General features: G+C 43.7%; 1 protein-coding gene across 5 annotated transcripts in view; it reads right to left on the bottom strand.

Moving 5' to 3' along the window:
- Positions 1–24,596, bottom strand: part of sema3fb (sema domain, immunoglobulin domain (Ig), short basic domain, secreted, (semaphorin) 3Fb) — a 57,137-nt gene that overhangs the window by 11,163 nt on the left and 21,378 nt on the right. For 3 of the 5 annotated variants that reach the window (XM_039612551.1, XM_039612552.1, XM_031733005.2), the window contains exons 3-10: positions 9,387–9,547; positions 8,970–9,032; positions 8,379–8,498; positions 7,026–7,115; positions 5,229–5,322; positions 3,075–3,194; positions 2,680–2,819; positions 1,656–1,770 (exon numbers count right to left, since the gene is read on the bottom strand). In XM_039612551.1, the coding sequence (XP_039468485.1) occupies positions 1,656–1,770; positions 2,680–2,819; positions 3,075–3,194; positions 5,229–5,322; positions 7,026–7,115; positions 8,379–8,498; positions 8,970–9,032; positions 9,387–9,547 (903 nt within the window). The remainder of the gene's footprint in view (positions 1–1,655; positions 1,771–2,679; positions 2,820–3,074; positions 3,195–5,228; positions 5,323–7,025; positions 7,116–8,378; positions 8,499–8,969; positions 9,033–9,386; positions 9,548–24,596) is intronic. The other 2 variants (XM_039612553.1, XM_039612554.1) reach the window with 1 other exon arrangement.

Raw genomic sequence — 24,596 nt, 5'->3', positions numbered from 1 at the left:
TGTGTCCCATTTATTGTCTCCTCTAGGAGTCCTTGGCAGGGATGCTTGCTTTGTGTAGCCGTTCCTTCTCTCTGGGCTACTCTGGCATGCCCGTCCTTGTTCATTCACCAGCCTGTTCCATTACACATTTACAGCCTTATTCAAGCAATATCCAAAAGATTCATCATCGGCGCCAAACACTGACAGCTCCCCGGCTCTCACAGAACCGCTCCACAATGCACAGTGTCTGTGTCAACACCGACTGAACTAGGTAGAGACAGAAGCCTTGTTTGTAACTGCAAAGGCAGCTCATTCCCACTTGTGATTTGTGGGGAAGAGGCTGCACAACACACAAAGGCCACCGGGTTTTCAAGTGTCACTTTCCAAATTGTTTAGAGGTATAAAATAAATGTCACCAGTAAAAACAAATAGGTGTTTTTGAACTGCAGCCAGGTGAAGATAAAAGCAAGGACTGCAACGAAGAGAAAAAAAACTATCATGGCATAGCACTGTTCTTTCTTAAAATTAGTTCAAAAGCAACAGCGGGCACACAGAAAAGCCCCCTATCAGTCTTTGTCTCCATTTCCAAACAGTGGTGACAGACAGAGGACGAGTTTCCCTCAGACAGTCTAATAGTCTCACAGTCACAGACATTCCTGCTCGGTGACCCCATTCGTCCACCATCAGGCCGCCGCCTCCTCACTCACACACACACACACACATGCACATGCACACAGACACACGCACTTACTTTTGTTTTAAAAAAAATCTTGAAAGTAAATGACAACTACAGTGGTGGGGTTATGGGTGTCAGTCCTATTACAATACGGTGAATGGGCCTACCATATGGTTCAAAGACTGATGTGTGTGGGTGTGTTTGCACTCTTGGCAGGTGCTGCAATAGTACCAAACCCTGCAGAGAACTATTGTCTACTCACTATTTCAGTTGCGATTGTACATGACAGAAAATGAAAATGAGCATGTCTCAAATAAATCCAGTCACGCCATTTTTTTCCTTTGCCATTCAATACCCACTGTCAAAATGATTAACTGCACAAAGAAGAGGCATGGCTTCTGTCAAAAAGTCGGGTGTAACCAAAGTTGTGGGAGGATGCATAAGCAATGCTAACTTTTTTCTTTTTTTTGGTGAAAAAGTGGAATTTCTGTGTCAAAACAACTACATTTACACACACATTTCATTTGTACAGTGTGTAATTAGAGCAATTACAACAATTACAAGTTGATTTAATAAATCAGGTGCACTAACTATTTCAATCATGAGTTAATGACTTCCCTCATATTACTTGAAAAGTGCCAAAAGACTTATGTGAGATTTAGGAAGGTGATCCAAACATGTTTTTTTTTTAACTTTTTTAAATGTGTTTTTCTGATTCACACAGCTACACTGCTGATAGAGATGCTAATCTGCAGACTAATTGCTAATAAAAATAACTGTGAGTTAGCAGCCCCAAATGTGTAGGATGTAAACTGAAAAATAAGCAGTGAGCACCACCGCCCACAGAGAAGGCATTGCGGTGCTTGCAGCACATCTGATTGACAAGGAAGTCTATAAAACATCACCCCACCCCCACCATGTAACCTACTCATTTCCACATCAACAAAAAACAGTGGAAAGAAACACAGCATGATGCGGGTTTACAGTCTTTTGTACTCACTGAGCTCGTCGAAGTGTGTCTCCATGCCATCGGCCCCGGGCACAGAGCAGATGAGCCTGGCCTTCAGGAAGGTGCTCCACTTGTTGACCAGACAGCAGTGACCTCCGTCGTCATTCTATTTTTTGGGAAGAGTGGGGTGGATACAAAAATACAGTTTCTCCATCAGTTGCATCCTCATTAGCCCTCACCCCACCCCCTCCTGATTAAAAAAAAAGCCCAGGTGGAGCCACCCACACATACGTGTCTCTGGTTTGCAAAGACAGGAAGCTAAGGGGGGGTGCTGATGGGGTTAGGTAAACACAGTTTCCTCCTATTTAGGCTCTCCCATCTGCGATGGAGTGAAGCCAGAATCCATACCAGGATATTTCGAGAATGTGTCACACTTTGTAAGAAATTGTCTTTTTTATAGTAATTTTTTAAGGGTGGCCCATTTGGGAAGTTGAAATGTTTTCATACTCTCTAGCATAAATGAACCAAGTGTAGTTTTGGTGGTATGCACGGTGCGAAGAAATGCAAAGAGCATCCAGATGTGTGGCGAAGTAAGAGTGACAGGCCGGGGTCTCCATAGCCCACCGAGAGGGGGATGAGTGTTTGTGTGTCGGGTCAGCACTTGACCCCAAATAAATACAACAGTGAACAACTGAGGCGCACATTTTGTACTCCTAACCATTCTCATATTCCTGCTGTTAGGCTCACACGTGCATGCAAACTTGTAAGACAGGAACGTTTAATGTGTAAATACAACCAGACTACTAGTGACAATATCAGTGCAGAGGCAGATCCTGTGATCAGAGGTCAGAGGGCAATCTGACATACAGAGGGATCCATTGTTAGCATGAAGGTTAAAGACACGTGGAGTCCAGCAAGCTAGCGAGAGGTAAATACAAGTCCTTAGCCCATATATATTTAAAGACAGTGGGTGCTTCTCACTGGGAGACTCCAGACTTTTATTAATCACGCTACAGTTTCACTTTTCATCAGGATCACACCTCAGTGGAAAAAATGGTCCTCAGTGTATACACACCAGGCAGATACGTCCGATACGGGACTGGGTCACAGGAGTCTGGCCCATCTCAGAGGACTTCTCTCGGAAGAAGAAATACAGCTTGTCATCATTTCTCTCGGCACTATCTGGGATGAGGTGTATGTGGACAAAAGTGGGGTCTGTGGGGAGAAGAAGTGGTGAGATGTTTATGTGGACAGTGATCTGGGGAAAACATCTGGTTTGAGATCTTTTCTAAACTTTCAGCCTTTCCTGTTTATCACTTGCTGAGGCTTTCTAAACATCTTCAGAAAACAGCAATCTTTACATTTTAGCTATATTTTATAACCTTGTTTGGATAGCACGATAAGGAGCTGTGCATAAAAGGCCACGATCAGAGTCTTGTGTATCATTTATAGGCTAAATAGGACTGTTACCGTTCAGCCATCTGGAGTTGTACTGATCTGTTCGCATGGCAGTCTTTGTCCCCAAAGTACGGAAAATGGCAGAGTCTGTTCCCATAAAGTCAACATAGACCCCAGCGTACAGTTCTCCATCTGAGAAAGAGAGAAAACACTTGAGTTTCGTGAGATTCCTCGACTCTGACATTATTCCAGCACCACCCTTGGCACGAACCACCAGCTTTTATTTCAAAAAGTATATTTAGAAAAATCATGACGCTCCTCAGTTTCACAACACAGAAGCTAAGCATAACAAAGTCATCATCTGCACATGCGAGTGGTCAGCACGTGGTTGCAACTTGAGACGTAAGCAACTGACATTTAAACGGCTGATAAACAAGGTAAGCCTGTTCTCATTGTCTCCTAATAATATGTCAGCATTTTGGGGCTGTACTGCTTGAAAACACTATAAGTAGCCTGTATTCTTGTACCAGTACAATGTGCTTGCTTAAAGGATTAAGACAAAGAAAATTATCTTATGACACGAAGGAGATAAAGCTACTCAGGTGTTCAACAAAATTCTCATTTACATACTTTCGGGCCACTTGTGTGGTACTCAGACCTCAGCCCACTACAAAAGTCTTTTTAATTGTCTAACATTGATGTGCTCTACAGCTTTTAGCAAACATTACTAAAATAGGAGAATATAGTTCATTTCTTGGGGATTTTTTCAGCTGCAAATTAACAATCACTTTGCTGATCCGCTGAACACAAACAACAATCGACATTGTCATAAATGTAACTGTATCAATGGTGGTCAATAAAATGTTCTTATTTTTAAAACATTAAATACATTCATATTTTCTCTTATTTCAGGGTATTAACTCTGTGCTCCTATCAATACAGTGTAAGTATACAGGAAGATTACAGTGCACAAAAAAATACCAACAATGGCACTCAAACTTTGTGAAACAGCCATCAAATGTACTTCATTAAGACATGAGATATGAGCACTCCCGTGTGTGCAGACTGACAAATGTATAAAAACAGCTTTGTTAAGCCACAGGGAGGAAAGGTGTTGGTCTTCCAGCTGTTGTGTGGGCCCCGCTGGAGAGCAGGTGTGCCTCTCAGGGCTCTCAGAGATGGAGATTGGAGACAGTAGGAACAGGAAACACTGTTGTACCACCATTATACTCAATGTCATGGTCCCCGGCAGTACTATAGGGAGATTGATGATATATCATTAAAATGTCCACGGATGATAGGATGCCTAATGCGGTGGCGCATCGAGCAGTCAGCGGTCAATGGTGGATCTATTGTTGTGGTACAGGGTTTTTAATCCTTATCAACACTAACAACAGTGTCCCTTACATGACGCTAACTGGTGGATGTGGGAGGTAAATCCATCTTGGATGACAGTACTGGTTCCATACTGGTCAGCTGGCACTGCGCTAATGCGGGAAAGCAGTGCCAGTGATTTACACCCGCCGCCTCGACCCACAGAGAGAAGATCGCCTTTCACTGGTGGCAACTGTGTGGCCTGGACCTGACTAAATGACCTTGGGCAGTGGAACAGAGGACACTGGCTTCATGAGTGAAACAACAGATGATAAGACATATCATCCAAACCTAATCTCACTGAAAATTGAAAATCATCTAATGGCTGAAACGTGAAAATAGCGAGAGCAGACAATCGTTTTGTTAATATTTTGCTTCACTGACTTTGTTTGAGGCATTGATCCCACATATCAGCACACTGCCAAATTAAGTCAAAGTTTTAGTTTTTCAAATGGTAATACAAAAACTAATTTTTTTTTATTTTTGCATGTCGGACGTATTTAGATTTGAAGCCACTAATTCCTCAGTGGAGGATATAAATATTAATAGTCACATATTACACATCGCAGTCCTAAGAAGGAAAAATTCCTAGTGATTCAGCCCATTTGGCTAAACTGTGGGAAAAAGGCAAAGTGACAAGGACACTTGACCTGACCTTGTGGTTATCACTGGCTAACAATAAAAAGCTCTTTACAAAGTATGCCAAACATAAGCCCATAGAAGATCATATAAGGAGAAATGGGAGAAAAGATGAAGAATCCATATGGGATGACACTGCTGTTGCTAGAAGGAACTTTGCTGGACCGTGCCTGTGCCTGCAATCCCATGTGACCAAACCCAGATGATACTTACTGATCAAAGCTGACACGCTGTTGAGCTTCGGGTCATAGGAGCACTTTCCTTTCCCAGATTCTACTTTGCCCGGCTCCAAATGGAAGATTTCTTCCTGGAATGGAAAAAAATCATACAGAGATGGCAATAAATTCAACACTCTCCATCTTGTCACTGTGATTCCCTTGTGTAGGGAAAATGAGGCAGCATATGCGCTGCCTCTGACTCCTGCGGGACCTATAGGTCCTGATGGGGGATGAAGTATCAAAATAATGAGTGTGTGTTCATACAGAAAAAACACATGCAGGAAAAGCGATGGATTTCTAATCCATCTCCATGCCACTCCACTGTAAAAAACAATGTGCTGCGGTGCTGCTTCTCTCGGCATAATAAAGCTGCATGCCAAATATCTCTCAGCTTCTCGGTGCCTATGGGTGTGCAGGTCGACTGGTGACACCTGCAATCCAGCAAAGTGAAAACAAGTCTGCGATGGAGGCTGGATGACTGATGCTCACTGCTCATGGCATCCCAGCACGCAAGCACTGAAAGGTGATTAGCAGGAATTTGCGTATGATAGTGGGGAAAATGAAACAGTGGCATGCGATGACATGTCCTGTAGCTCCGCCGCAAAAACCAGAGCACATCCAATCCCTATTTTTTTACTCCCAGCGGGCCGAGATGAAGACATCTCTGTCGGTGTCCGTCAGCACTAACTTAGGAGCACTGTGCCAAACTCCCTTCACTAGATCATACATGCACCCCTTTACATCATCTTTGATTAAAATCACCTCTTGCGCCGATAAGTAGATGCTGGCAGCTTACTCAAAGCCATTCTGGAGAAAAAACCCCAAAACGGTCACAAACATTTATGTGTACCGGAGGGAAACTGTGCCCTGAATGTGTTTTTACAACCCTGCCATAAAATATGACCCTTGAGAAAAGGTTGAAACACGTGTAGAAAAAGAATCGGCCTGAAAAAAGAAACAGTTGAAACACTTTCAAAGTGTCCCACTTCACATAAAGCCCTGTTGTCCTTCAAAAGTCCCTCTCTGCTTTTTAAAGTGCTTGGAGAGCTCAAACAGAGAAGACATGTTGAAGTATGTGACTCTTTTATTTCCTCAGCTCCATAGCTAGTTGGCTACAGATGGCTGGTGTTTGCTCTAAGCTAACAGAGCCTGCTGTGGGAGTGGGTCAGATGCTGACTAGTCCTGTCGCCTCTGTGGGAGAGCCTGAATAACATTCCTACAGAAGGCGGAGGGCTCTTTGGGGTGAAGAACTGCTGGGTGTGACACCGTCGATTGTCTGATATGATGAAGAAGAATGATTCGGAAATCTGCTCTTTACAGCTCCAGCTAAATGCTAAATAGAAATGACCGTGTCATGCACTGAACAGCAGCAAAAGCCTGTTTAATTAAACGTGGGCCGTGTATCTTTTGGGTTTTTTTTACAGCCTGATAAGCCATTTCCACTTGATTAGCCAGCTCTCATGCAAAATGTGGCATTTAACACAGGCGCAAAGCACCAAAAGGACAAAGGCTAATAAGACAGGGCGCTCAGACAACAAGACTTACACAAAGGAAATGTGAATGAAACATGGAGAAAACGAAGCGACGTGAAATGAAATGCATTTTCAAATTACACTAAAAATGTCGAGATCGTGCAGGGACTGAAAAACAATGCATGGCAAATGTTACAGAGATGAACAAACGATGGCCAGGTTAAAGATGGTATCGACAAAATGGGCACAGACACAAAAAAAGGGAGCATGCTGCTGGTGATCGGTTCGTGCAGACAGGGCCCAATGCGGGCGATGCGCACCTTGAGTCCGAGTGTCTCGTGCACCGCGCTGGGTTCAGCTGCGCGGCTAGCCCTTCCTCTGGCTTGGGCCATCTGCAGATACATGGACGTCTAAAACAGGAAAAAGCAATACATTCTCGGCGTTACACTACTGATGACGAGGGATCGAGGCCTTTCATGACCTTGCTGCAGATTGCTTGAGCCTGTTTTGACCTCCAGACATGAGACATGAGAAACTCCCTAAACCCTGAACTCCTGAGATCAATATAATGCAAGCGTGTAGGGAAAGGATAAAGAAATATGGACGCGAGACTGTGCAGGGAATGCGGGTTTCTTTATTGGACCAGATGGTGGAAAAGGCAACAATAACAGTCCTCTATCCTGTGGTTTAGTCAGTAAAGGCTGTCACAGTATGCCACATACACACCCCTAAAATCTGCTGGCATTGCAAATTTAGCTACGAGTCTTTAAGCGCATATTAGGAATGTTTCATGCCATGGTAAAATCTATTGATAGAAATCCATCTGAATTAAGAATGACAAGTGTTCCTACAGTATGTGTGACAGGATATGTGTGTGAACATGCGTCCGTGCAGAGTTTACCCCCTCTTGTTTTTACAGTTGTGGTTAACTCCACAGACCAGCTGAGAAAGGTGCTCAGGGGTGTATGATTTGGACCTGTCAGTGTGACGGAGAAAATAACAGCCCTCTCATTAATGCACTAGAACTGGAACATTCCACTTGCACCCCATAATGGGAGCTCCCACTTGCAATTACCCAGCATCTCACATGGTAGAGGCTGGCGGGTGGCCTGGATGGATGCATGAAGGGGTGGAAGGATAGGTGAGTGACTGGGTGGAAGCCCTTCATTAGTAACAAGCTGTATGCAGCAAGGGGCTCGAGCAAGCTGTGCTCGCTGTTGCGAGTTCTCTGTGATCACAAGGGAAAGTCAAATGGGAAATTTACTTTTTATTTATTGCCTTTTATAAAAGTCCCCTGGTCACAATTAGGGAGCGAGTGTGATATTTAAAGAAAAGTGAGGTGTTAAAGAGGAGTACGGCAGCGTAAGCGGCCTGGCTAGGTTTACGAAATTCAAGAGGTCCCATTAAAGATTGAGACTAAACAGAGTAGCTCTAACGGCACACTGGGGACAGCAGCTGTGTGCTGGTGAGGCTGGTGTGCTGGCTGCTTAGCCATATGGGGACACAGGGTACCACAAGCAAGCTTAATGATGGAGCAAAATCATCATAAAGGGAGCTTAGTGTAGGGCGGATGGAGAGTAAGGCAAACCATATCACTTATGATGTAGATGGAGGAAGCTTTTAATGCTGCTAAGATCAACTTCTCGGCCTCTACATTCCTTTGTAATTCTAACCTGAGGTTTGCGTCCGCGGTTGACAAAGGTGCAGACCGGATTGTAAGCTCCTGTCCCACAGACGTACAGGTGAGTCCGGTTCCATGGCTCAATTAGACGAATGAAGTTTGCACACTCCTCCTGGAAACACAGACATTGAAGTAAATAAAATAGCAGTTCATAGTTAATCTTTACTGCCGGACCTCCTGCTGATTTACTGAATGCTCACTGATTCTTACTAAAACTTAAAAATCTGCCAGTAATAATGTGCTTCTATTTGTATTTGGACAACTATCAGCCAGCAGTGCTTGGTTCCCGAACCCAAGCTGGCACAAAGAAGGATTCTGGGCTTCTCTGCTCCATTCCTGTCTCATTGACTAGACATGAGGGAACCAGAATTTTACTGGGCCAGGTCCAACTCTGCAGGTAATTCCATTTAACAGGTTCATCACATTAAAACTGATGGGAACAGATGAGGGAATTATATATTTTAAATGCAATTTATTTAATAAAAATGATATATTTTATTTCTTCAAGCTATCAAGTTTAAGGAAACAACCTTACTCGGGCAATCCTGCTCTTGGTATGTGCGTTTTCAATGCGCATACTTACATTGGCATCTTTCCCACTCACGAGGCACTCCATTCTTCTTTGTTCAGGCACTGGCCAGTGGATCTGCAAGAGTGGGAACACGGGACATTTTATAGCTCCAGTCCAAAACGTTATACATCACTGGCATTTATTGCATATTTGGATTAAAATTTTAAAAGGGATATCCACCAAGGCTAATATAAGTCCTGTTGGGATTGTCATAGCCCAGTTACAGTGTTTTAATGAACCGCACCAGAAACAACAAAAAAAGAAGAGTAGTCCAACAAAAACTTGATGTGAACAAACCAAAATGTCTGCTGCTGGGGCAAGAGTGGAGAACATTTCACTTTGGGTAAAACTGCTAAAGGTGCTGGCTTTATCCCACGGTAACAGCCCATTTTAAGGCCCAAAGGGACAAAAGCATGGGAAAGGTCTTACAATACGTGGGTTCTTGTTGATGTCATGGAGGTCCAAGGACAGGATGTGGTCCTTGCTCCCAACATACATTCGATCATGGTCTTCATCCATACGAAGGATCCGATAGTCAGATGTGTTGATGAGGTAGGCGAAGTGATGAGCGGTACCAGTGGATCTCAGTTCTGTATGGAAACAGAAATGCATTGGTTACCGACAGCTGCAGCTACATGTGCGCATATTCACGCACACACGTGCATGCGCAACTGACACATTCCTCGTGCCACTCCTCCGTGGACTTATCTGATGGTTTTCCACCGACACTTGTGTAACAGAACACCACTCATTACAGACAAGTGCTACTGAGTGTCTGTCAAACAGCACTGATGGCTTAATACCTCCTGAGTGGATCAAAGGATCTAGAAAGTCACTCGTTAGTGGCAGTCTGTGGGAAGCCAGCAAACACAGAAACAGTAGACCGGCAGTTAGCTATGATGTTCATACTACATAGTTTATGGAATAGGGTAAGGCACAACATTTCATTGCATGCTTGGACACCATTCTCCGAAGGTCAGACAAGTGTGCGCTTTCAGTAACACAATGCAGTTGACACGTCCTCGCATGTCTAAAGTAACCCAATCTCCCTATAGACTCTGTGCTGGAGTGTTTGTTTGATATGTTCTGCTTCATTCAGCAACCAAGTACAGGCAGAGCAAAAGGCCACTGCTAAGACAGCAAAGGCCCCGTGTCCCACCATACATAAACACACTCCTTTGCAATCTATAGGGTAAGAGGCCTTAGATGCTGGCATTCAGATACTGTTGGACAAACAGAGAGGTTTCACTCAAACAGCAGGAAAGTCCCCATTCTCCATTTAGCCTTCTTCTACAGCCGAGAGATCACAGGCACGCTTTGAGGTTAACCCAGAGTTAGCCACCAAAACGTAGCAGAAGGAAACCAAAGGATAAACTGTTACATGCAGTTAGCTGCATTTGACTGGTTAAATGTGACATAGTTGAACACTGGTGTGCCGGCGTATTATTAATGAAGCAAACGCACAGCCAGTTTGGCATATCAGACTTTAAAGGAAACACACTGTAGCTTTATAATGGCCAGTTTAAGATTTATTTTTTTTTAACAAGCTCTGTATGTGTAGTCATGTATTGTGGGCTTGACATTACTACGAGGTTGTTAGGTGTTTCTGAAGAAGAAGTCTGGCCACCCAAGCATGCAAAGACATCCACATGTCCACCACTGGTCCTTAAAATAAACACCATCTAGAGACCTTTTTAAACAGACTCCCTATGGAATCTGATATTGCCAGTCTTTTGAGCCAGATCTAAATTTAGCACAGGGGTTACGTCAATAAGCAAAGATTAATAGCATTAGATATTCTATATTTATACAGTTTGATTTAATAACTGTGCCCACCAATGGAACGTTTACAGGTCAGCAGAGTGATTGGCAGCTGTCAGCCCCGCGCAGAGGAGCTGCAACATGTGGCTGGACCCTGTGATTATTTGTGTTGAGTCTTAAGTTGAATGATGAGTCCCCATACACTCTAGGCCAAGTGCACACTGGATAAGAATGCATTGTGCACACACACGCACACATATACACACACATTCCGAGGGCCAGTCGGGGCGACCCCCTTCTGAAGCAGGTTGTCAGCGACTTCTCAGTGTGTGTTTGTTGTCAGAGAGAAGCTGGACGGGACCATCTGTCAGCCGAATAGGAAATGTGAACAGCGCACAGCAACAACATGCCCTATTGAGAGGCGCACATTAAGAAACAAACACGTGTACTCTAATCTCATAGTTATCTGACAACATGCAGACAGTCCAGACTGAATTCTATGTCACAGGTAGAATTTACCCCAAACGCCGTGCCTTTCCTCATGCCTCATCCTTCATATTTGCATGTAATGTGGTCTGCACCATAGACATCACCTTTTAGAAATCCAGGCGATTTAACTACAACAGAACCTGGTTACAAAAAGGCGCGCCACTCCACCTACTGGATATCATTGTCTTTTCTGTCAGTCCCTCTTAACTCAATCCCAAAGTCAAACTTCACCTCAGGCGGGGCCACATGGCATTGTGCTCGTTTGACATGTTGATCGAGGACGTATAATGGCAGCAGACTGAGCTTGGCTGCAACTCTGCTCCAGAGGTCAGGCCGCACAGCATGTCTCTGGGCTGAGATTGGTGCCAAGCAAACACTCAATCACAATCAGCTCGAAGAGACATGCAGAGAGGCTACACTTTTGAAGAATGCCAGTTTGGAGTGTGTGCGCTTTTTCTTTTTTTTGTTTATGCCCATACCTAAAAGATGAAGGAGAATTTGTGGGGTTGGGTTATATTTCCCAGAGAGTAACAGTAACAAAATGTTATGTTTGCTACACGACTCATTGGTCTTAATTTTCTGGCACTGAGCTGAATCTAATTTGCAGACAATCCCCCGATGTTTTTCAACCAGTCACATTTTATTGAGCTCGGATATATTAGGCTCCACACTCAATCAGCTGTTTTCCCAGACTTACCTACAGATTTGCAGCAGCAGATTACAGTTTCACACAGGACAGGCTCTGAGAGGCTGAACTACTTGTGCTCTTTTGTCAACCACATTAGAGCATGACAGCATTTTCCACATGCAGACTTATCCGAGAGATTTAAAGGCTGGGAGCAGAGTGTGAATATGTCTATCAGAGCCAGATAAACTCTTAAAGTAGCCCATTACTGCTTGTATGGCTTAGGTCCACTCTGGGGGGTCTGCACACACGCACACACACACACACACACAGCAGGGGCTTTGTTTCAGGACCACACCACTTCTCCCTTGTGAAATTGCAATGGCTCTATTAGGAGGTGAAAGTAAGCCGGTGGGGCAACCTGATCCTCAAGCTCAGTGTCTATCCCATTCCTCAGTCACTTGGGTTTTTACAGTAGCATGCCTGCACCTGCGCACAAATGAGAGAAGGTCACTTAATGACATTTTTCCCATTTTCAGTCTTTCTTGTTCATGAAAGAAATGCAGGTGTAGCATAAAGGCAGAAAGTTAAGCTATTTCACAGTAGTGACCTCAGGCATCTCGGTTCCTTTGTGCGTGGCGTTCCGGTCCACACTCTTCAGTCTGCTGAACACAGACAATCCGCTTCTCTCTCCCAGGAACCCAAGGTGCTCTTGGCTCAAACAGCCCACTGCCTGTTTCCTGCTACTCGCTGCACTCTGGCCTCAAGAAAGCCCTTTGCTGATCTTTGAGAAACTGGAAGCTGAGCTGAACGAGACCTGAAGAAATTCTAGCTTAGTGGCATCAGAGCAACCTGCTAAAGATGCTGGAGATCTACCAACAATACAAGGCCAAGAATCTACCACAAAGCTTTTGGTAAGTTGATATGATGTATATCTTGACACAAGTACTGCACTTAAACTCAGTCACGACTTAGTTGTACTGTCTCCTCTTTTTTCTACTGCTACTATATTTTAACTGTAAGGGAACGGTGTACTTTGTACTTCACTAATTGTGTGAGACAGCTGTAGTTACTTCACTTTACTTTACTTTACTTACTATGAATTGGCATAAAGTAGTAAAGATAGCAATCTCGATAACAACCTTGCTTGCATTCATACATTTATGTTGGAGCTAAAAACGGAGGATAGAATGAAGACTTCAGAACCAAATGAGATTACGCATTGACTCTAAGCACTTGGGATTACTGGTTTCTGCATTAGCACTGGAGGCAAGCAAGATACAATCACAGCCAGTTATATCTTGGATCACGGAGCCATTATCCTTACGCTCAGTATACCAAGATCAATATACTTGATTTACATGGCATATTACTACTAAGTAGGCCAATCACACTTGTTGTGGTCATGCAGCTGAATTTTACATGCTTGCACGGGTGAGTCAGGCCACGGTGTAGGTCGAGTCGTATGGTATGCAGCAACATTACAGCGACAGCACAGATTGAATGCAGTGTTAGAAATTAAGTGGCAACCTGGGACCTTTTGTCATGTCAAGTCAAGTCAAGTCAAGTGGCTTTATTATCATTTCAACCATGTGCAGTTGTACAGTACACACTGAAATGAGACCATAGTGCTACATATAACAGACAACTGACACAGGACCACATAAAGTGCAAGTGTGCAAAAATGTTTTAGATATAAATTAATTATTAATTAGATTTTAAATAATTGAGGTAAAGCTATCCAACAGTTTACAGAAAACAGAATAAGATTTGAAAATGTCAAAAGATTCTTGTAGCAAACTTTAGTTTTTCTTCTTTTTTTTTTAGTTTTGTTTTAATATATTCTCCACTCTCTGGAGGGTCATGACCTATTGAAAACTATTGTACTTAAATACCAAGTATTTACTTAAGTATTAAAAATATTTACTTCTACCCAAATCAAGAAAGTAAAAAGTACTATTCAGTTTTGTCTGTGAAGGTTCTCATCCAGGTCATCGTAGTCTAAGGAGCTTGGAAAGAAAAGCATCTGGACTTCTTTGAGTTGCTTGAAGACGTTTCACCTCTCATCCGAGAAGCTTCTTCAGTTCAAAACTCCCAGTGGGTTTAAATCTGGGACTCCCCACCAATTGACCCTTAGAACTGAAGAAGCTTCTCGGATGAGAGGTGAAACGTCTTCAAGCAACTCAAAGAAGTCCAGACGCTTTTCTTTCCAAGCTCCTTCGACTACTATTCAGTTTTGTGTGAATTTGACATAATCAGTACAACCATCCTTGTCAAAACTCAAATTCTGTGACCATTCTGCAGATTAATATACCAAACAATTTGCCAAAGAAAAAAAGATGATGCTAGCAGATAATAAAAATCACTATCAGACTAGATACTCATTTGCTATAGTAGTGATCACAACAGTGCTGTGCCACTAGCAGTAGTAGTGGTTCACATTCACAACACTGCACAACACTTTGAGAGGAATTTTGAGAGGCCAGTGAAGCTCCTGTTTGAACACCACTGGACTTTAAACAGTTGTAAGTTTTAATCTTGCTGTACATTTGTCAGTGTCAGCCATTTAACTATTAGCAATTACCTGATACCAAAATTAACCAGCTGTTACCATTGAGATATTGGCAAGCAGCTATGACTAATAACAAAATGATTTAGCAAACATTATCAGTCCTGCTGGTCAGTAATGTTATAGTCAGTGTTAATTTACAGTAGAGCACAATTATTTTTGCCTAATAAGTGTTCTGTCTCTTTTAAAGGCATAGTTTGAAGCTGAAAAAAATCTACAAGCAACAAAAGTGAAAGAGTGTGAGCCTTTCTTACTAACTCTGTTTGATCAGCAATGCCAAAACCTGAGCAGAAGCTCAGCACTACCTCAGACAGACAAAAAAAATTCCTCTGTTTATTTTTGTTTGTTTTTCTGCACTACAAACTGATATCGAGTTTATAATTCTAGCATTTTCCTGCAAAACTGCCATTGTTCAGTATCTACGGTTAGAAACAGTGATGTTATTAGTGGTTGTTTCATAGGTTTCATGCAGTTCCCATCAGACTCTACTGTAAAAACTCAAAACCTCAAAGAGCACTTCATTTTCGAAACCCATCTTCACTACCAATGTGAGTCCACTCTAAAAAGGGTGATGGGCTAGGAAGAAAATTGTGTTTCGTTGCACTAAAGTGCCAAAGCAAGACAAATATCGAACAAAGCACAGATTCTTTATTTCTTTCTCTTTGCATTCATCAGGTTAATTAGCCGAGTTTAAATGCAGGTTGCTGTGACTGATTACCTGAGTTCCTCATTCACTCAAGGTGACTACATGTTCTGTAGACTGCAATACAATACAGTTGTTGTTCTGGAAAATAGTGGATATACCTTGACTGCAACCCTTTCCTCAGACCATTAGAAGTACAAATGTATTTTTATAAGCTTACCTGGTTAAATGAGGTATAGAAACATAGGGGGAGAAGCATGCCTCACTGTCAGACGGAGCCAGCCCTTTTCCTCCTGAGAGAATACTTGGCTGCTGACGGTGATCTCCAGGGCTGCAGGCCTGCATGTTATAGCGTATCTCCTGATCTTAAATTAATAGCCGATGGGCCGAGTTTACTTTGGAAATATGTTTGGACAGGCATGGAGCGCACTCACGAGAGTTCATCTCCAGAAGTAAGAAAGTAAGAAAGCGCAGCGGTTAATGCCGACTTATATGAAGTGATTTCCCACCATGCCGTACACGAGGGAGAGAGGAGACGGGATTTCACGTATCATATTCAGCTTTTAATGCGTCCTACCTCGCAGTGTGCTTCGGTAACATAAGAACTTCCTCTCATTAAAGCAGCGATTACTGTATCCAGCGTAGCTTAACAGTACGCGGCCCGTCCCACTCATAACTTTCCTGGCAAATTCGCAGCAAGCGTCAGATAAGTGATTGGATCATGGAAAACTTCAGACTGTGTGTTTAAACAAAACAGTGACAGCCAGCGAGAGAACTGAGAGGGCCTAAATACACATCCTGGCAGTTGACAGCGCAGTGGCCACTCGCTACTTGACACTGATATGGGTGTTCCACCCCACTGCATATTTCTCTGGTTTCAAATTGGGTAAATTAAAAGTGGAGGCCACTGTGAGTGTCAGTGCATGTTGCTGCTTGAAGCCTGCAGTACTCCCTGTAGAGAAGTATGGGAGGTGAGGAGGAGGAGGAGGGGGATGATGATGGGAAGAGACAAAACTTTGCAGTCCGTTGCTTTGACACTGAGCAGGAAGGGAGCGATGAACAAAGCGGACGAGCGTTGTGTGGAGCAATGATCTACTCAGTTCACAGCTCAGTGGTTTTCAATTGGGGAACATTTGTGGCTAATTAGAAACTATTGTGGTGGCCTGTGCTTCTGCCTAAGGACCGATGCATGATTAGAGATGGAAAACGCTGGTTATGATCTATGCAGATCAAACAAGTGTAAATTAAAATAAGTAGGGTTAAATAGGCTTGGATTAAATGTTCTGAGGTAGTGCAATAATAGGTAGTGCAGAAATACCCCATTAGCTCCTGGCATATCACAAACAAGCTGCACTACCTGAGCATTGCCCTGAGGTAGTTTCCAACCCGTCAGAAAGGTGTGTCAGTTCACACACACACACACACACACACACACTGGTGATAATTAGGGTGATTAAGAGGGGGTGGGAGAGGTTGCATGCTCTCACACATCAAAGGCAGCACTTGTCAGGAATCCTAGCCAAATATTTGAATGCTGTCAATGCAAAGAAGGAAAACTCCAGTTAAGACACTCTTATTACTCCTCACAAGGCACGCTTCATTGAAATGATGGAGCGGCACAAAACAGCTTCAGAGACTTTTCTGGGGGGTGAAGGAAAAAAAATGCAGGGTTTCCTAGTTGGCAGTTGGGTCAACTTTTAACAAGGCGCATTAATGAGTTGAGACGCCACAGGCGACAGTGCCACAGGTTTAAGAGACTTGCTCGACATGACACAATTCTCATTAATTTGTATGAGTCTAAGTCACTGAAATATTCATAAGAGCCGCTCACCGCTGAGCTGCATAAAGGTGCATTTTATTCTCTCGGGCACGGTTGCGCACCTTGTTTATTATGTTTGCCAATAAAGTGGAGATGAAGCTGAGAGTAAGGGTGGAGATTGGGCAAACAGGCTGCTATCTGATCTAAGAGGACTGTGTCAATCTATGCTCATCCTGCTGTAGCATGACCTCCTAATGCCGCTTCTGCAGATTTCTGTTTATCTTCTCAGTCAGGAGAATATGCTTGGCTTTTCTATGAGGGCGTTCATGTGTTTGGAAAGAGTTCAGAACACTTTCTACACTTTATTTGAGCTATTACCTCTAAGAACATTACTGTTTAACTATTGACTTCCGATGTGGTATTTAACTGTCTGGTGAAAAAGAATTCGCACCTCTATGCAAAATAGCCACAAACAACACATTCAGACTTTTGTTTTACGTATATGTTTCATAACATGTGACTGAATTCAAGTAATGATTGAATTTGGACAGTAGTGAGCAGAGTTGGCCGATATCCAGACGCCTGTATGCAAGAGCGGCTGTGTTTCCTCTCTTATCTTAATCTAGCACAACTTTCTCACAGCGATTTCCTGTATTTGTAGAATAAGGAAGCCTTAATATAGGGGCACTAACACAGCGATGGAGATTAGGAAACCCTCTTCTGCTTTAGGACAAGCGGGTGCCCACTGGAGGGCCTGACTGCCACCTGCGTGGCCGTCTTTTCAGCAGACTCACTTTTAATCAGCGACTTTCGGGGCCCAGAGCGCCTTCTCTCGCTCTCCTTCGACAGCCTCTTTCAACTTGCCTTCATGTCAAACATTTACACGACTTATTTGGGTTTGCGTGAGCTGCATGCTTCAAAGCCAGCAGAGGAGTGACAGAGTTGTTAAAGAATGCCTGTGTGATTACTGGAGAGTGGGTCTGAGGTGAGCTGGGCTGCTAAATGAAAAGGAACGATAAGAGCATGAGAACGCACCAGCTGCTCGTCTTGGCTCCGTCACTGTGAGGGCAGAGGATAATAAAAGCGGTCAAAGGCTTGGCCACTGTGTCACATCAGATAGGACATCATTCAGCGGATAGCAAATACGCAAGGGCACAGAATCTAGAGATATGATCTGACCCACTGGTAATGCCAAAGAGTCTGACCCGCAGAGGAATGGTAATCTATTGTGATGGCCTCAAAGCTTCACTGCACCCTGTGCGTGTGTGTGTGTTTGTGGAGAGGCAGGCTCTGCAGCTTGCTACTAGGAAAGAAAACACAGACATAACAGCGTGCCTGTACAAACACCTGCCCCATATGTGCAAAGCATCGCCACAAGCGGTTATGCTTCCCGTCATCTCACTTCAAATTTGAAACCGACAAGGCATGGCATTAAGATGACAAATCAGTCATTAGCAGTCATGTTATTTTTGCCTTGTTGTCTTGGTTGTCTTCTTTTCTCGTACATGTTGCAAACAGCAAAACATTTTGAAAATTCTCAGAATACTTTGTATGCACACGATCCCCGTATCATCCGAACAAGGTAATGGCAGAACTGGAATATGGGTTCAAGTTAGGACAGCAGAACAAAATTACATAAACACATTTTCTGCAGTCATGTTTATAGCGTTAAATCCATTTGTGCATACAAAGACCTCAAATAGATGCAACTTTAAAGGAAAAAAGGGAATTTAAGAGACAAGTTTAAATGTGTGGCTGCCTATCGGTCAGGAAAGCGTCTGGATACAAAAGCTCTGCAGGATCCTTGCTTCCTCTCTCTGGAAAATCAAAGTTCTGCAGGTTTTATGGTGTTATTTTGTGAATTCAAAAGCTGTTACTGTAAGCACTGTATTTGAACACCTTGATTCCTGATAAGCAGCATTAATCCTAGAAACAGGAGTGTGCACAAAAGTATCTGATACTCCCTGAAATTATTATTGCCACAAACAACAAAAACACACAAATGAGTGTGTGTGCAGCTTTGGCGTGATTCCATGCCAGGGCTTGCCAGCCTTTAAAACCACAACAAAGTGAAGCTACTTGGCTATTCATGGCATGCTGTTTGTATTCTGTTGCTGCGAGCTCCCTCGCTAGGGAAAAGGTGTGCCCCCCTCTTGTCTCGACATATGTTGAATGTGATCCGTCATAATGGATACGCACTAACAGCGATCCCATATCACACATCATTAACCACCACGTCTGTCCTCACAGTATCCAGAAATCGCACCGCCATCGTCTGTGTCGGTGGGAGCCGTGACACCCCACCGTCGTCAACTCGTTACTACCGTGCCCCGTGCCCCTGTCGACCTAGGGAGGCTCACCCACTATATAATTAGGAGCCACTGTCGTGCCCCACCCCTCCTACATCCACACCCCCTCCTCGCTAATGGCATCAATTTGTATTCACTGTCAGCTCTGATGAGCTCTCATGCGGAGAGATGGCCTTATCACAGAGCCTCTGGCTCCCGTCACCTAAGCCTCTCTCCTGCTCCCTGCCAAGTCCAGCGTGCTGATGGACAAGCAGAACGGGTGAGGGAGGGGTGAGGAGGGTTGTGGTTGAGGGGGAAGAGATACACATTTATCTCCATTCTCATGTAAACCCTTGTAACAGCAGACAGATGTGCTCACGGTGCAGAGGCAATGAAGAATCCATAAGTGTGACTCTCTGTATCTTCCCTCAAAATAGGACTTGCCTTTGGACCCTGCATTCTCTCTCCAAACAAATGAATTTCCTTCCCTCTCGGTCTAGAAGAAACACATGAAAGCAGAGGTTTGGCTGAGGATGATGCAAAATGTGGAGAACTAGTAGGGAAGGAGATCCTCTCTGGAGAGCCTTGATCTAATCGCACACATCTGCACAAACAGGGCTCTGTTTTAACAGACATGTGTTTTATTATCAGTCTCTACCTCAACGGTGACACATCATGCGCCTGACCCATCCTGCGCGTCAGTTCCTGCAATATTTTGGCAAGCTCTTCAGACCAGTTTTGCTCCAAATAAACTAAAACTGTCACCTAATAACTTACTGGTTACTTTTGACGTCACATTTGACTTACTGGTAGTCTGGCTTTCTGAGTTATCTCTGGGGTTGTTATTCAGCAGCACAGATAAAGAGGCTCTCATTGGAATATACCTGGCTAAAATCTTTGCAAGCTCCTTTTAGCAGTGTTGCTGCAACCTGAGCCAGGAGACGTGCAGAGGTCAGAGGTCACTGGACAGCAGTGGCAGTGCTTTATGTTCTGGTTTAATCTGGGATTAGCTCAGGGTCAGGGTTATCTCTCCTCAGCCTGAGAGGAATCAGGAAACAGGGATTGCCTCGGGTAAACTGGCATTACTCGATGGCCCGTTCAGTATCTCAATGAGTCCGCTGAACGGGAGCAAAAGAAAAAGATTGAGTGTATACGTCGAGCATGGCTCAGTAGGCTCGGGGTTGTAACCTCTCTGCCATCACTCCAGCTTCAGCTCAGTGGAGATCAGAATTGCAAAAAGCTCTGAATTACTACACCCGGAGAACCACTGAATCACAGGGTTGTGGTATCTGTCTAGCCACAGTTATGTGCATACCTTCTGATTTCCTGAGGACATTTAGCATGGCAACTTCATTGTAATGCTACTTTTTGTACAAAGGCCAGAGGAGAAGGCAGAGCACATGCATTTATAACAGCACAACAAAGACAGCCCACTGCAGAATTAGCAAAGGAATTTAGGGTGAAGCAGCCACAGAGACTAAATGTGAAACCCTGACTGAAGGAGCCTCATTACCTTTAGCCTTACTTTATCGTAATCTGGCATACCTCAGATTCATGTCAGCCTATAATCCTTACATACGCTGCTGGACACACTCAAAAGGCAGAGACACACTCCGCTTGAGCGTTCTACTGTCTGTGGCCAGACGGTGTGTGCACCTGGGAGAAACAGTCAGCTACGAGACCAGAACAGCCTTACAGTAATGGAGATGGATCTGTCTCAGTCTCACTCTCTGTTTAATGTTGTAGAAAGTCTCTGTGAGAAGGCTGAAATAAATTTTACTGAATGTGTGCCACGCTTCACCAAAAGCAGAAGTAGAACAGAAACAGGTACTGTTAAAGAACAGCAGCCCATAGAAACTCAGGCTTCACAACACTCAGTACTACAGACTGAAGTTCAGTTCTGTTCAAACATCCTGAAAGCTGCTGTCAAATTTACGAACAAAGAGATTTTTTTAAAGAAGATTCTTACAAAAATGACAGATCCATCACAGGATCTGTCATTTTTGTAAGAATCTGCTCAGGGGTTTCAATAAAAGAAATATTTACTTTTTTTGTCGTGAATGACACAGTTTCTCACAAATATTATTAAATGCTTATGTGTGTAATATTTTGAGTGTGACAGGCACAAACAGTTGCATCAAAGGGCATCAAAATTCAGGTTTCAGCTGCCATGGGCTGACTTCCAGCTAAGAGGTTCTATTTTCTTTTTGTTGTTGATGTTTTTCATGCTGAGCTATAAAGTAAATCTTCTGCAGATTTACCATTTAATATCAGAATCATCAGATTAAGAATACTTTATTAATACCTGAGGAAATTATGTGGTCGCAGTTGTTCCAAGACAGTAAGAACAGTAAGTCACTAAACTAAAATATATAATAGAATATATTACAAAGTTACAAAATATAACAAAATAGCTCTATTATATGCAATAGCTCAATTATAAATACCCAATTTATAACCCATATTTCCAAGTAGTTTTCATCCAGTGAGTCAATAATTTGATTTGTACGAGCAGGGGAACAACTTTGTCTTGAAAACAGGGATTTTATTGAAAAGGGCTTTCAGAACACAGCGGGTCCACCACAGAGAAAACTGTCAGAAAGACGTCTCAGTGCAACAATTTGTCCCAGTTCTCTCAGGTGCATCCTGACAGGCTACATGAAGATTTACAGTTGAACAGGCACAGGATATAGAAATCTAATGTATCTGACACCAGTGTCTCGCTGACATGCCCCGTGGTTATGAATGCTTTATTTGTCAAGCCAGTGTGGGGTCACCGTGTGGGAAGCCAGTTGTTCCTGCCCCTTCCTGAGAATGACATGAAGGCAGGACAGATTGTGACAGCAGCCATTGTGGCTCTGCTCCAGGTCTCTTCCTCCCACCAGTCTCCCACTGCTCCCTCATCCTGGGTAAGTGCGCACGGTGCCACCTCAGTGCTTGTCTTCCTGTTTCTTGGGTGGGCAGGCTTAAACAGAACTTGTAGGCAGGAAAGCCTTTGCCATTTTCTTTGCCATTTGGAGCCTGTATAGTCATCAGTCACCCTCGACATGAGCCACATGATGTTGATAGAAGCAGGACGTCCCCCCTCTCCCCGTTGTCTCTTTGAACAGGGGCAAATGATCAGCTGAGTTCCAGTGTGCCCCTGATTCCCAGGCCTTGGGGACAGGAAGTGGGATTAGTGAACAAATCCCGTTTTTCCACGCGTATGTCAGCAGCTTCATTGCATTTTGCCTAATCACTTACTTTCTCTATTTAAAGGGCGCTCATCTGAAATGAAGGCGATTAGCCTTTATAAACAGCTTTGTGTTTTCGGCTGCCACTGCCTCACTGGGACCGTTCACTAGGCTAAGCTTTAAATGAGCTGTACCCCAAACACATGCACCCATGGGAACCAAGGGTCACAGGGCTAACTCCTTCTGAACTGAACTAACAGTTCATTGGCTACTAAAGGAAACCCGCGTAGAAGTTACAAGTCAGCAAGAAGCTAAACTGTGACTTCATTATGCTCTCTGGTGCTATAAGCCTGCTGTTCCTAAACCATGTTGTTTTAAAGGGGCTTCTAAGGTTCTGCAATCTTATCCTGCTTCTAAGTCAGAACAAGATAATAGGTTCCCTTAAGACCCTCAGAATCAGTGTGGTGGGATACGCTGTCCCCAACTGACAATTTACATTTTACGTCAAAAAGGCAAAAAAGAAATGAATAAATAAGTAAAACAAGTTATTATGATATCAGGAACAGCTCACTTCACGTCGCCTGTTCAATGAATTTGTACGGTATGCATGCCTACTTGGCCTGATCAACTTTTTTAGGGAGTTTGTTCTTTGCAGTCTTCTCCTACATGCTTCCTCTGAGCTTTATCTGTGTTCAGACTGTTATTTTGGCCAACCGTGCTCTATTCCCATGTAAGGTGGTGTTAAGGAGATAGTGGCTCAGAGGGTGGGTGGTGGTTTGCAGGGTCAGCGAGTTTACCAAGCCGATTTAGCCATCCCAGTTTGTCACTGGTAATCTCCCGGCAGCTAACAGGATGTTAAAATCAGCCTGATAACTGCTGAGATGGATAGAGAGTGAAGCAGATCAAGTGGGTGCGAGAGAAATGTTTTCAACCTCCTCCCTTTGTATCTTTCAAACATACTGATAACATGCGTAGCATGCACATATACACGATGGGCCACAACTTTGACAACACCTGGCTCAAGTAGTGCAGGTCTTCCTCTTCCCCACAAAAAAGCTGTGACCCTTCAGCGGATGGACACAAACATATCTCAGGGTGTCCTGTGGTGTCTCTCATCCACTTCACTGGGATGTTAGAAATTGATCTTTTGGTTTCTGGGGGTTGCTGTTTGGAGCCCCAGAAGATCAGATGTGTTCTGAATAATTCTGTGCATGCTTGAACAGACTGAGATCTGGGGGTTGTGGAGAGGTCAGGTCAATAGACCTTGGTTATGTTTTTTGTGTTCTTTGAGCTGTTTCTGAGCAGTTTTTGCAGTGTGGGGAGGTGCCCTGGCCTGCAAGAGGAGGCCACTCCTGGTGTGTCATGTTGGTTCAAACATCACTGCACACAACATAATCATACGATGCAACAACGCTGTAATGGATACAGAACCAAGAGTCTCCATTAGAGCAGTTTCTCTACACATGCAAAACCGCAATGCAAACTAAGGATAAATGAGGTAACTCCAGATGGAAGGTGCTGATTAGGCGAAAGCAAGAAGTGTGTGAAAGGTTCACATCGGGTCCTCTGTGGTGGAATATGGAGGTGTTTGCTTTGGCACTGCTGACCAAAACCTCAGCCCCAGAGGCAAAAAGAGGAACGTGAAGCCAAAGCATCTTCGTACTGCTCCTCCTTTTGCCCCACCATAAACACTTCATTCCTTTCCGAACTCAGGAAACATGCTTTCTAAATCAGGGGAGCCTTCTCCTGTTTTTCTCACATTCCCAGCCAAACAGACTTAATCTAAAGAGCTGGGATGTTATGTGACCTGTAATAAGGAGCTAATAAGCTGTGAACTTGAGTGGTCTTACGTTTCGCTTCCAGCCCAGCAGGACTTCATTTAGAAACGAGCTTTTATTTACACATGCTACAAGGAAACGTGCTTGTCAAAATATATTTAATGACTTCAGGTGCAACCAGGTTTAAAAATCACATGTAGAAACTTCAGGGGGCGAAATTCAAGTCCACAGGTTGTCTTGGCTAAGCCCTGACTACATGGCTATACATCTACTTTTCAGCAATAAGTGTATATTACAATAATCAAATGGGTGAGAAATACACACCAAGAAAGTGTGTTTTACAGATTCTGACTGAACTGAACTGCAAAGAACCCCCCCAAAAAAAAAAAACTGTGGTGTCTGGTTGAATTAGCTGCAGGGTTAGCTACCCTACCCTTTTTGCAGACCGAAAAAGTCCATCCCAGCAGCATTACATGTCTAGCGGAGTGCAGATATGCTAGTGGCACAAAGATCGATATTCCCTTTTCTCCTTTAAGTTGTGGTCTACCGAGCTC

The sequence above is a fragment of the Oreochromis aureus genome, linkage group 5 (genome assembly GCF_013358895.1).
Source record: "Oreochromis aureus strain Israel breed Guangdong linkage group 5, ZZ_aureus, whole genome shotgun sequence".
Taxonomy (NCBI): domain Eukaryota; kingdom Metazoa; phylum Chordata; class Actinopteri; order Cichliformes; family Cichlidae; genus Oreochromis; species Oreochromis aureus.
This window is presented reverse-complemented; position numbering and strand designations above follow the sequence as displayed.